Genomic DNA, 11,231 nt, shown 5'->3' with positions numbered 1-11,231 from the left:
AAGACTATAAAAGAATACTTCAACTTGTTTATCTTCGGTTTTAGTTTTTTTCCTTATTGGAATACTAACTTCGGTGAAACTTTTAACTCTAATACATTGTGAACTGAGTTTTTAAGTATTTACAAGGAAAAGACAAAGGTCTGAAATGTATGTCTGAACCAAATGAAACTGCCATTTTTGTAGGTCAAAAATGGCTGCTCATAAGCAGTTTCACGTAGCTCTCCTAAGACATGCGTAAGGCCTAATGCTTCTGGTTAAAGAGAAACTTTCTCCTTGCTCTGTCAGATTCCATCACAAGCTTCTCCTTGACATTTACTCTTAACGTACCCCATGTATGGCCGTATATTACTGAAATCCAACACCACTGAATCTTGGTTTTATAAGAGTTCAATGTTCATTGCTTGGTTTATTTTTCCTATATGTATAAATACCCTATTCCCTGAATTCCCTTAAAAAATTCCCTTAAAAGAATGCTGAAGCCAGTATTTATGGGAGAACCATTCACTCTATATCCGTATTATACAATGTTTTTGGATAAGCTGAGCTGCAGCGTACAAGTTAGCCAAAATCTTTCATCACCAAGACGTCTCTCTACTCACATGTGAAATGACTACAACTGTTGCCTCACCCAGAAGCTGCATTCCTGAGTACAGAGCTACTTGAAAATGCACTTGAATCTGTAGATGACACGCGGCATCTATCACGGTAAGGATTCGACTACCTAAAGTCTTAACCGTTAGCCACTCACTGACCTGGTTGGCCGGAGAGAGCAAGAAAGCAAACGATCTAGGAGCCCTTCAGCAAAGCCAATTCCTGCAGATCACACGTGCGAGCAGCTTGGTTTCCGAGGCAATTTCACTACTTTTAAGAACATGTACTTAATTTGATACAAATTTTAAGAATACCAGTTTGTGGTTGGGGATCTCTAGGGTGCAGAAAGAATTAAGAATGAAATAATACAGAAATGAAGAGGAATCTAACAACAAATGAGAAAAGGTTAACATTCTTTTAAGAAGGAATAAATTAGGTTTTAATGATTATAACTGCTAGGAAAGGAACTAAATCTGAATGGATTAGAGAAATTCAGTGATTGCCTTAGAACCCAAGGTCCTCAAGAAGGTATCAATGGCATCCACTTCAAGACCTCAAATTATTCTGCTAGCTTTTTGTTTTGGGGTGGTTTTTTTAGAGGAGGGGAGAGAATCTTAAACAGGCTCCACACCCAGCCCAGGGCCCAAGGCAGGGCTTGATCTTGGCACCCTGAGATCATGACCTGAGCCAAAATCAAGAGTTGGATGTTTAACTGATGGAGCCACCCAGGTGCGCCCACCAGCAGCTTTTTCTTAAAACATCTATTCCTTCATCTTACCACTCTCAATTCTACAAACCTTCTAGCCCCTCATATGGGAGCCCCATTATCTCCTCACTTTGGAACAGTCTCAAAAGCAGATCTTCAGTGTGTCCCCCTCCCACCTCTGATTAGGGTCCTCCCTCAATAAGATCATCTCCCCTCTGCTAGTGTCCAGTGGCAATGCTTGATGTTGGTTACTACTATGACCCATTTCCAAAGCATTTCTAGGGGTTCCAGGAAATACAGGATTTATGTGGCTCCGGACTAACCCGGCCCTTGTAATCCAGTATAGTCACCTACTTGAGAGAGCTCCTGGTTTCCGCAAAGCAGCTGTTCCCTATATACTGTGCCCTTGTTCACTCCTCTGATCTGCCCACAACCCAAGGTGGATCTCCTCAGTAGCATCCCCACCTTCCAGCTCCAAGACTCATTTCATTCAGCATTAGGAACAGACGCCTCACTTCTTAAGGTTGCCCTCTTATCTCATGGAAAGGATTCCATGCCAACTTTTTAATACCAGCCTTCTGCATCTACCCTCCACCAACGTATCCCCTTCTGCTGCGAAAGTGCATCTTCCCAACATGAGGATGGGGCAATCTGACCTTGATTGGTCCTTTTACTTGTCCTATTATTTCTCGAGATACGGTCCCCAGACCACCTACCTCTCGTCCGCTGAAAGGGCCTATGAAAAATGAAGCTTCTCTAAATGCAATGTGGAATCCTGGATTGGATCCTAGAACAGACAAAGAGCATTAGTGGAAAATCTGGTGAGATCCAAATGAAGTCTGGAGTTAACAGTACTGTGCCAGTGTTGGTTTCTTTATTTTGACAGCGTACTACGACAATGTGTGAGCATTAGGGCCAAGTGGGAAAGGAGTATGTAAGAACTGGATTATCTTCGTAACTTTTCTGTAAACCTGAAATAATTCCAAAACAAAGTTTACTAAAAAGAGGGCGGGGAGGGGTCAGCAGCTTCTTGGGCCCTACTGAATTTCAATTCTTGAAGCTTAAGTCTATGAATCTCCATTTTTTAATAGGAACCCCAAAAGATTCTATCAATTCCCTTTCCATTCCATGACTGACTAGTGGCTTCAGCCTTGCCTTACCTTACCCTAATCTAATCCTTTAGATCCTCTTAACCCTAAGGTAAGTACTATTACGCCACTTTCACAGATGACAAAAGTGAATCCTCAGAGATTAATATGTCCAGGATCACATAGCCTGTAAATGGTGGAGCTGGACCTTAAATCCCAAGCCATCTAGCTGCCAAGCCTTTAAGCATAACCCTTCTACTGCCTCTCAATCCTGTTCTCATTAATGACCAATTAAAGACCTCTAGGTCACTAAAAGAATAATTCCGGTAATAATTCCGGTAACACTCCGGACCCACCTGTTTCTCCAACCTGCTAAGTTTCTATATCCCTTTGGCTCCAGCTTATGGCTTTGCCCTGACCCCCTTTCCCACCGCGGGAAAATAAGCCATGTGAAAGCCCCGGGAAGACATGCCAACCAGAGTCGTGTACACGAAAGGTACTGTTGCTCTTCTGTCAGGATCCAGCTCACCTAGAGTATTTTCGGTTCTGCTTCTCCCAACTGCCCCAGCTTCTATGGGAATCTGATAACCTTCATAGCACTCCCTCTGTCATTAAATTACATACTCTCATATCATTATTCACCTCTTATCGGATTTGTCTTATCTCCCCCAAACAAAATTTTAAGCTCCTAATTACCCAGTTCCTCCTATATACGTAGGCCCCTGAGGATTGCGGGAGACAAGAACAGGAGGCAGTGGTTCGTGGACTGGTAGCTAATCTGCATTTTGCCCAAGCAGCAGCCAGCAGAAAGGCCTCTGCCAATGGGATCTCAGGTTTACTGAGCATCTGTCCAGATTATCAGGGACATGCCAACTCCCAAATCAATTTCTATCCCCTTATCTGGGCTCCCTGACTTGTAGGTAGAGCTTAATACCAAGTTGGGGGTCTAACTGCTGAATGACTGTGAACAGTTTTGAGAGTCCCTGCCCCCCAACCAGAAACACAAAACAAGTGTCACCTCTATTCAAAGAGGTTGAGTGGAGAGTACAGCGGGAGGGTTGATAAACTAGAACACAGGCTCGGGCAATGTCTCGGGTCTTACGTGTATTTCCCTTCCATTTCCTCAAGTGAATCACGATTCAGTCACAGGATCGGCAGGAGAAACCTATGAAGTATATTCAAGTAAAACATGTGTCCATTAGTTTTGCTTCTGGTGACTGGAATTTGCTTGAATTTTGTATCAATGAAAACACGGCCGCTTTAAGCACATCTGAGAAATCTGATTATGAAATCAGAACCCACCTCTCTCCTCAGGTACTCTTAGACATCAGTGTGTGTCTCCCTAAAAGCATGAGGAGAAAAAGACGTGTACAGCATCTCTTTATTTTCTTTACCATTGCTTTAATGCACTTTAAAATTTATCTACATCAATTGGGAACAAAGAAACAAAAATAGACATTTCTTTGTTTTTCATAAATAACTACTCTCCATATTTGATAAAAATTTCAAACCATTATTTTACCTTCCCACAAATATAATACATACAAAATCTTTTCCGAAATAATAAGGTCAGCAAATTAAGGATCTTGAGACTAACATAACCACATACAACTGCTGTTCTACGGACTTCCAGGAACCAAACAAGAAACAAAAACTTCTTAATCAAGATGCTCTGGGTTACCTTTTGTTAATGTTATGGATTCAGAATTATAATCATCTGCCAATAATGATTTATAGATTCAAGCTGATTGTCTCCAAATAGAATACCGCTGGCTCTGACCTGTGAGTTCCGGATCTGACATGGCAGTGAGGAGGCATGACAGGCACTATGCGTCCGTGAAAATCAGAAAAAGGACTGAATGTCCTGGACTCCAACTACTGACTCGGTATGTGCCTCATTTGGCTCAGTAATAAATTCACCTGCACCAAACCCGTATCAAAAGTCACTAAATCTCTCATATATATAATATATATTACGTATATACACACCCACAACACACACATACTACACATACAGTTTCTAACAACATGGAGTACTATTGTCTCAAAATGATGTACCGCGGACATGATCCCGGCTGAAATAAATCCTGGGAATTGTCACTGAGCTGCTAGAAGCTTTTAGAGTTCTGAGTCGGGTTACTTAGTGACTTCCATCCTGTCCACCCTTTGCCCCGCTTTAATGTCTTGGTAGCTTTTTCCCCCTCAGACTCCCCCTCCCCCCTACTCCAGGCATATTTTCTTTCCAGGATCCCTTGACTGGACTTCGGAGGCAAGAGAAGGGATGCAGAGAGAGGGAGCAGACAATTCGCAGCCACTGTACCTCACACCTGCCTAGATTTGTGACGTTCTCTGTCCTGTTTGCCACAGTTGGTGTTAGAAAGCAGTTACTCAAAGCTTTGTCCCTCCTACCCCCCTTGGTCTTTCTGTAGAGCACAAAAGTGAAAGAAGCCCCTTTAGCAGGGGGAGCAGTTCATTAAAATATACAACTACATTTCCTAGCTCTGGGGTTCCCATTCCGTACTTGAGTGCAGGTCACCCACACTGTTGTTAAGGTTCAGTGTGGGATCCATGGGGTTTTCTCCCGGCAGCCAGTGTCAGGATTAGTGCAGCCCTGGCCCAGGAGGAAACAGCCTAATGAATGTCAACTTGGAAACAGTGCTGCCGGCACATGATTTAAGCTTGTACATGCGCACAATTACACATGACACACGACACACGCACCCACGCATACACACACACACACAGGCCTGTCATTGCGAACAGTCATGTGGAAAGATGACAAAGGTTTGTAAAGATAAACCAATAAGGCACCAAGAAAAATTATTTTCAGCCAATTTAGACAACATCAAAATGTGAGGAGGGAAATACTTTTAAGTTAAAGAGACTTCCTAAAGTCTGGCTAACCGATTCACTAAGAGGTCACATTAGTTCCTTTCGACAACCTTCTAAATCTTCACCCCCACTCTATGACGTGATACAATGCTAAATGCTATGACGTGATACAATGCTAAAAGCTGAACTGTGAAAGGGACAGCCTGGAAGCTCAGCATGCCATTCAACGGAACCATAAATCCTCTTCAACGGCACAAAGCTATCTGTGAAGAAGTTGCTAGATTTTTCCCCCTTCCCCCCAACACACAACCTTTCATTTTATTTGTTTTCATGAGTATGGACTGTTTGCATAATAAAAATACAACTTGGGGAAATAGCATGGGGGATATAAGCAGAAGGTGACCATAAATAGATCTGACCTCTCTCCTCTGGGTAGGGACGGGGTGGTGGGCAGTAGTAAGACCTGAGGGAAGCAGGTGGGCTTTTATCTTTGAGGGAAGGGAGAGGGAGGGCAGGCGTGAGAACACAGACTGAAAACAAAGGGGCACCTCTAAGATTGGTTCTACAACAAGACCCCAAAAGACATTACCTACATCTCCTCTCCTTGGCTTTGTGTCCTTTGTCAACACCCTTTATCTGTTTGGTTTTAACTGGTTGGTCTCTTAGAGTGGGCATATTGCCAAAATGAAAAAAAAAATTTTAAAGAGGAATTAATCCACTTTCATCCATTTCATGCCACAACTTTTAGATACACTGTGCATCATTTCCAGATCCCTCCACAAAGAAAAAGGGAGACAATGCAAATTAAGCACAATGACTGAAGGCAACAGAAAAATCTATGTACTTTCTGGGAAGACACACTAAATGAGGGAAGGGGTCAAGGTGATCACAAAAGGTCCTCATTTGAAAAACAGAAGAATTGGCCCTCAGACAGGGGATCTACTCCAAGGTTCTAAGCCACAACTTCTGAATAAGGACAGGAACAAGACGTGCAAAGTTCTGTAGTTCTACGTACTAAGTTTTGTTGAATCCACTGAAATTTTAACTTGTGCATTTTTATAAACACAAACAGTTTTTGACAGTATTGCAAAACTACAATACCAGGCTTCTCCCTGCAGCAAAGGGTTTCAGTTCACTATGGGAACTATGCAGGTCTTTCCTTAAAACCCATGAAGGGAAAACTAACCTGAATTTAAACCTTACTTTTGCAACTTCGGTTTAAATGAAGCTCAAATGCCCAGACTCGTAATTTTCCTAGGGAGCCATTCTAAATTTTCCAATTGTTTTTGCTGTTTTAGCTTCCTAAATACAGTCCCCACTCTACCCTCCCTGGTCACTGGCATTTTGCAGGCCAATGCACTCTCGCCGCCTTCCCCAAGTCATGGCCTCAGATTCTTCACAAAGGAACAGTTAAACAGATTAGAAAAGCAAACAGAATTCTTTAATAGGAAAGAAATGTGTGTGTGTGTTCATACATAGGCCTTCGTATACCAATGGTTAAGAAGATTTAGGAAAACAAACAATTCTCTAACAGCAAAGTGCATGTGTATTTGCATGTGGGTTCATGCAAGTATGTGCTCATCAATACATAGGTTTTCTGAGGGGGGAAAAAAAAGAGAAACAAACTGATGTGGGGGAGAGAGGACAGCTTTCCTCCTGCAGCAGCAGGACCCTGATCCATATTTAAGAAGCTTACGCAAGTGTATCCTGTGTGTCATTTGTTTTGAGAGACTGCAGAAAGCCGTGTTTTGCTGCTTTGGGACTATCTGACTATTAAACTAGTCCAAAGTCCAGGGACACTTATTTTTCCCTCCTTGCTGCCAATGTTTGTTCACAGGTAGCCAGCCTCCCTCCCCCCAGTTCAAGCACCCCATTCAAGGGTGGGTGTGGTTTCTTAATCACAGCTCTCCAGGAGAGGAGGAATAAGAAAAGCAAAAAGACTGTTTAACATGATAAAGGAGGTGGGATGGGTGGAGCAGATAAGAGAAGTGTTGGAAATTTACTTAATTACTGGAGGTATGTTTAGTCCTTAAATCTAAAAAAGCAGCCCCTTTAACAACTATCTCTAAGTATTCCAGAAGAAGGGAGTGGGAGTTTACTTTGACCAAAATCAGAACACAGGTTCTTTAAAAAAAAAAAAAAAAATGGGATCACTGAAGCCTATTAAGAACCACCCACTCCTTCTCTGGCACAAAGCTGCCATTTTACCAGTCTAGAATTCAAGCTCAACCAATCACCATCCCTTAGGTTTTCAATTTTCCAAATATTTATACCAGCACTCGATAATGCCACCTCTAACTTATTCAAGACACGCTGGGTGCTGTTAAGAATAAGAATGATTACAAGTACTACAGAAAAGAAACTGAAGCTCGATAAATAAACAAAATCGTCAAACACTCTCTAACCTTGTCACTTTGAGGGGGCCCTAACCACATTATGCTCCCCTCCTTGGCATGAATTGGGGTTTCCCCTAACTCAGGGACTATAAACAGACAAGCAGCTCACCTTAAAGCATCTTGGACACTTTAAGCAGTGAAAGGAGAAAACAAGCTGAGAAAGCACACCCAACAACTCCCCAGTCATAGCAACCTAAACTTTCACTGTTCACATTTTTTTTTTTAAAGACACAAGTATAGGAAATATATTTTCCCAATTAGACCACACAGTTCAAAGAAACCTGAACCAAGCGGAACTTCATTATAATGCCAACCTTAGGATTGTAAAGCCCCCAAAGCAAAGGTAAATTTTGTTGCCAAAATGCAACAAAGTTAAAAATTAAGAAAACTACATATAAATTAAAAACAGGGTTTCCCAAAATAAAAAAAAAAAAGAAGGTAGTAAGAAACGCAAAATGGAATACACGCGAGCTGAGCCCCTTTGAGAAGTCCTGGGACAGGTGCTCCTTGAAGGGGCCCTTTTCCCCTCTCTCCAAGTTGCCCCAGGAGGGGGCATCAGCACCATGAGGGTAAACGGAAGTGAACTTGGCAAAGCTACCAAACAAAACACCCCCTCCCCCCCCTCAACTCCCGGCCCCTCTGGGCCTCGGCCTCCTACACGTGCGACAGGGACACCTGCTTGTGGTAGGCGGCGGCCGCGGCGGCGGCTGTGGGGGGGCCCGGCGGCCCGGTCCTGCCCGTGAGCGCTGCGCTCGCGTCATAGTCCCCGGCAGCGGTGGCGCCGCCGCTCTTGTGGCCCCGCCGCGGGCGGCAGCAGCAGCGGCTCGTGAAGCGCCGCCACGACTCCACAGTCTTGCCGGACCAAATCCAGACGCCCGACGTGATGCCCACCACGAGGCACATGAAGTACTTGAGCATGAGCACCCAGTACTCGGGCTTGGCGCGCGGCTGGCCGGCGTCGGGGCCCGGGCACGCGCAGGTGAGCGCCGCCTCCCAGCTCTCGCGATAGTGCTGCTCGTACAGGTAGCAGGCCACGACGATGCTGGCCGGCACCGTGTAGAGCAGCGTGAAGATGCCGATGCGGATCATCAGCTTCTCCAGCTTGTCCGTCTTGGTGCCGCCCTGCTTGATGACGCTGCGGATGCGGAAGAGCGACACGAAGCCCGCCAGGAGGAAGAGGGTGCCCACCAGCAGGTAGAGCACCAGCGGGCCCAGCACGAAGCCGCGCAGCGAGTTCAGGTTCTGGTTGCCCACGTAGCAGATGCCGGCCACCGGGTCCCCGTCCACGGAGCTCAGTGCCAGCGCCGTGATGGACTTGACGCTGGGGATGAGCCACGCGGCCAGGTGGAAGTACTGTGCGTAGCCGGCGATAGCCTCGTTGCCCCACTTCATGCCAGCTGCCAAGAACCAGGTGAGCGACAGGATGACCCACCAGATGGAGCTGGCCATCCCAAAGAAGTAGACCAGCAGGAAGACGACAGTGCACAGCGCAGGGCCTGTTGTCTCGTAGTGAATGTGGCTATGCTCGCGGCTGCAGGCGACGCTGGCATGGCCCACCACCAGGCGCACCAGGAAGCCCAGCGACACGCACAAGTAGCAGGCAGACAGGAAGATGATGGGGCGCTCGGGGTAGCGGAAGCGTTCCATGTCTATTAGGAAGGTGGCCACGGTGGTGGAGGTGGAGATGAAGCACAGCACAGACCATAGGCCAATCCAGAAGGTGGCGAACGTGCGCTCGTCGGGGCTGAAGGAGGGCTGGTAGCAGGGCACCGCGCAGTTGGGCACCTGGCCCGTGCGCACCTTGTTGTAGAGTGGGTGCGACTCCTTCAGAATGGGCACGAAGGGCTCGCGGCACTTGCACACCGACGGGCCCCCGGCGGCGCACTCGCCCCCGGAGGCCGGGGCCCCTGCTGGGCCTGGGAGGGTGGGTTTGGCCGGGAAGGGCCTGGGGGGCGCCGTGGTGGCCTCGCTGCGGTTGTAATCCATGCACAGGACCTCGGCGTCGCGGCCCAGCACCGGGAGGCGGTCGCAGCTCATGCGCTCGGGCCAGGCGAAGCCGTACTGCCGCATGAGCGGCGAGCAGCCGGCCTTGGCGCGCTCGCACACCGAGCGGCAGGGCGGCAGCGGCTTGTGGTAGTCCGGCAGGCAGATGGGCGTGTACATGGAGCACAGGAAGAAGCGCAGGTCCGGCGAGCAGTGGATCTCCACCAGCGGCCAGAACTGGTGCACCTCCAGGCCAGCCTCGTCCTGCGTGTCGTGGTTGAACTGGTTGGGCATGTGCGTCAGGTTGTAGCCGATGCCGCGGCACATGGGCACTGTGATTTCCTGGCACACGGGGGCCTTGGAGGCAGCCGCCGCCCGGCCCGCCAGCTGCGCCAGGAGCAGCAGCAGCAACGAGGGCGGTGCGGACGGGTCAGGCCGAGCCATAGCCCCCTCCCTACCCTCGCCTCGCCTGCCGCAGCCCGCGCGGGGCCCACGCAGCCAGGGGAAACCGGGCCGGCCTTTCCGCCGACTTGTGTGTGGCGCCGGGGCTGGCAACCTGTTGGTTTCTTTTTCTCTTAAATCCGTCCAAAGCAAAAATGTTTCGGGAAGGCGCTGCCTCCGCAGGCAGCGCTCAGCTCTTCTCCAGATAGGGCGGGGAGGGACGGTTAGGGCTCCGATTCCAGGGAAAGTACTCTTTAAAAGAGAAGCTGGGGGGAGAAGAAGAATTGCAACCACTCCCAATTAGAGGCGAGTCAACGGCACAGTCCCCGCAAGCGCTCTCCAAATCTCTAAGTTAACGTCTCTCCGTTCCTTCCCCTCCACCTCCGGGAACCAAACTACTGACTCCCAGCCCATCCCCAGCCCCCCACCTCCCTCCACGCTGGGCCCTCCGGGCTGTACCCCGGGGTCAGAAAGCTCAGCCGCCTGGAAAAGGGCGGAGGAACGGGGAAAAGAACAGGGAGAAAGGGGAAGGCGCGGGCTCTCACCTTCGCGGATCCCAAGAGAAGCAGATAGTCGGCCCCCAGCCTGGGTTCTCCGACCCTGGGACACTCGCTCAGAAATGCGACTCAGAGACGGGCTGGCACCGGGAAAGTTTGGCGATAGGCTGGGTAATCCGAGACGCGGCACATGGCAGCAGGTGGGGGCGTCTCAGACAGGGGGTCGCACCCTGAACGTGGTCGCCGCAGGCTGGTCACTCGCCCTCTCCTCCTCCGGGGCCCCCCGCATGATCCGAGCGGGGCAGAGCAGGAGCAGGCCGTGCGTTCCACTGGGGTCCGGGAGCCGGACGAAGGGCGAGCGCGCCTGGCAGCACCTGGGCTAGAGGAAGGCGGTGTGCGGCCCCCAGGGGATCCCGCTGCCTCAGTGCACTGCGAGCAGCCGGCGCTGGCCCCGCCGGTACTGCATGGTGCTCGCCCGCCGCCGCGTCCAGCCGGCTGCTCGCCTCCTCCCCTGCAGGGGGCTCCGCGCTCCAGCGGACGCCTGGGGGCGGTGGCGGCGCTCCCGGGACGCGCCCGGCTCGGCTCCTCCCCCGCGCTCTCTCACTCTTTTGCCCACCTCCGGCGGGTACAGAACGGCGCGCGGCGGCGACAGCACCGCGGACACCGACGCGAGCTGACTGGCCTGTCCCGCCCCGCC

The 11,231-nt window shown here is 49.2% G+C and overlaps 1 protein-coding gene across 1 annotated transcript; it reads right to left on the bottom strand.

The window, feature by feature from the left end:
- Positions 1–6,644: 6,644 nt before the first annotated feature.
- Positions 6,645–10,725, bottom strand: FZD5 (frizzled class receptor 5). The gene is made up of 2 exons (XM_080798501.1): positions 10,583–10,725; positions 6,645–10,303 (listed from the first exon to the last, which is right to left on the bottom strand). The coding sequence occupies exon 2, from the start codon at positions 10,038–10,040 to the stop codon at positions 8,268–8,270; it is 1,773 nt and encodes a 590-aa protein (XP_080654627.1). The 5' UTR covers positions 10,041–10,303; positions 10,583–10,725; the 3' UTR covers positions 6,645–8,267.
- Positions 10,726–11,231: the final 506 nt, after the last annotated feature.

The sequence above is a fragment of the Martes martes genome, assembly GCF_963455335.1.
Source record: "Martes martes genome assembly, chromosome: 3".
Lineage (NCBI taxonomy): Eukaryota > Metazoa > Chordata > Mammalia > Carnivora > Mustelidae > Martes > Martes martes.
This window is presented reverse-complemented; position numbering and strand designations above follow the sequence as displayed.

Excerpts from the sequence above, each read along its gene's own strand:
- FZD5 (XM_080798501.1), bottom strand. The coding sequence starts at position 10,040 with ATGGCTCGGCCTGACCCGTCCGCACCGCCCTCGTTGCTGCTGCTGCTC.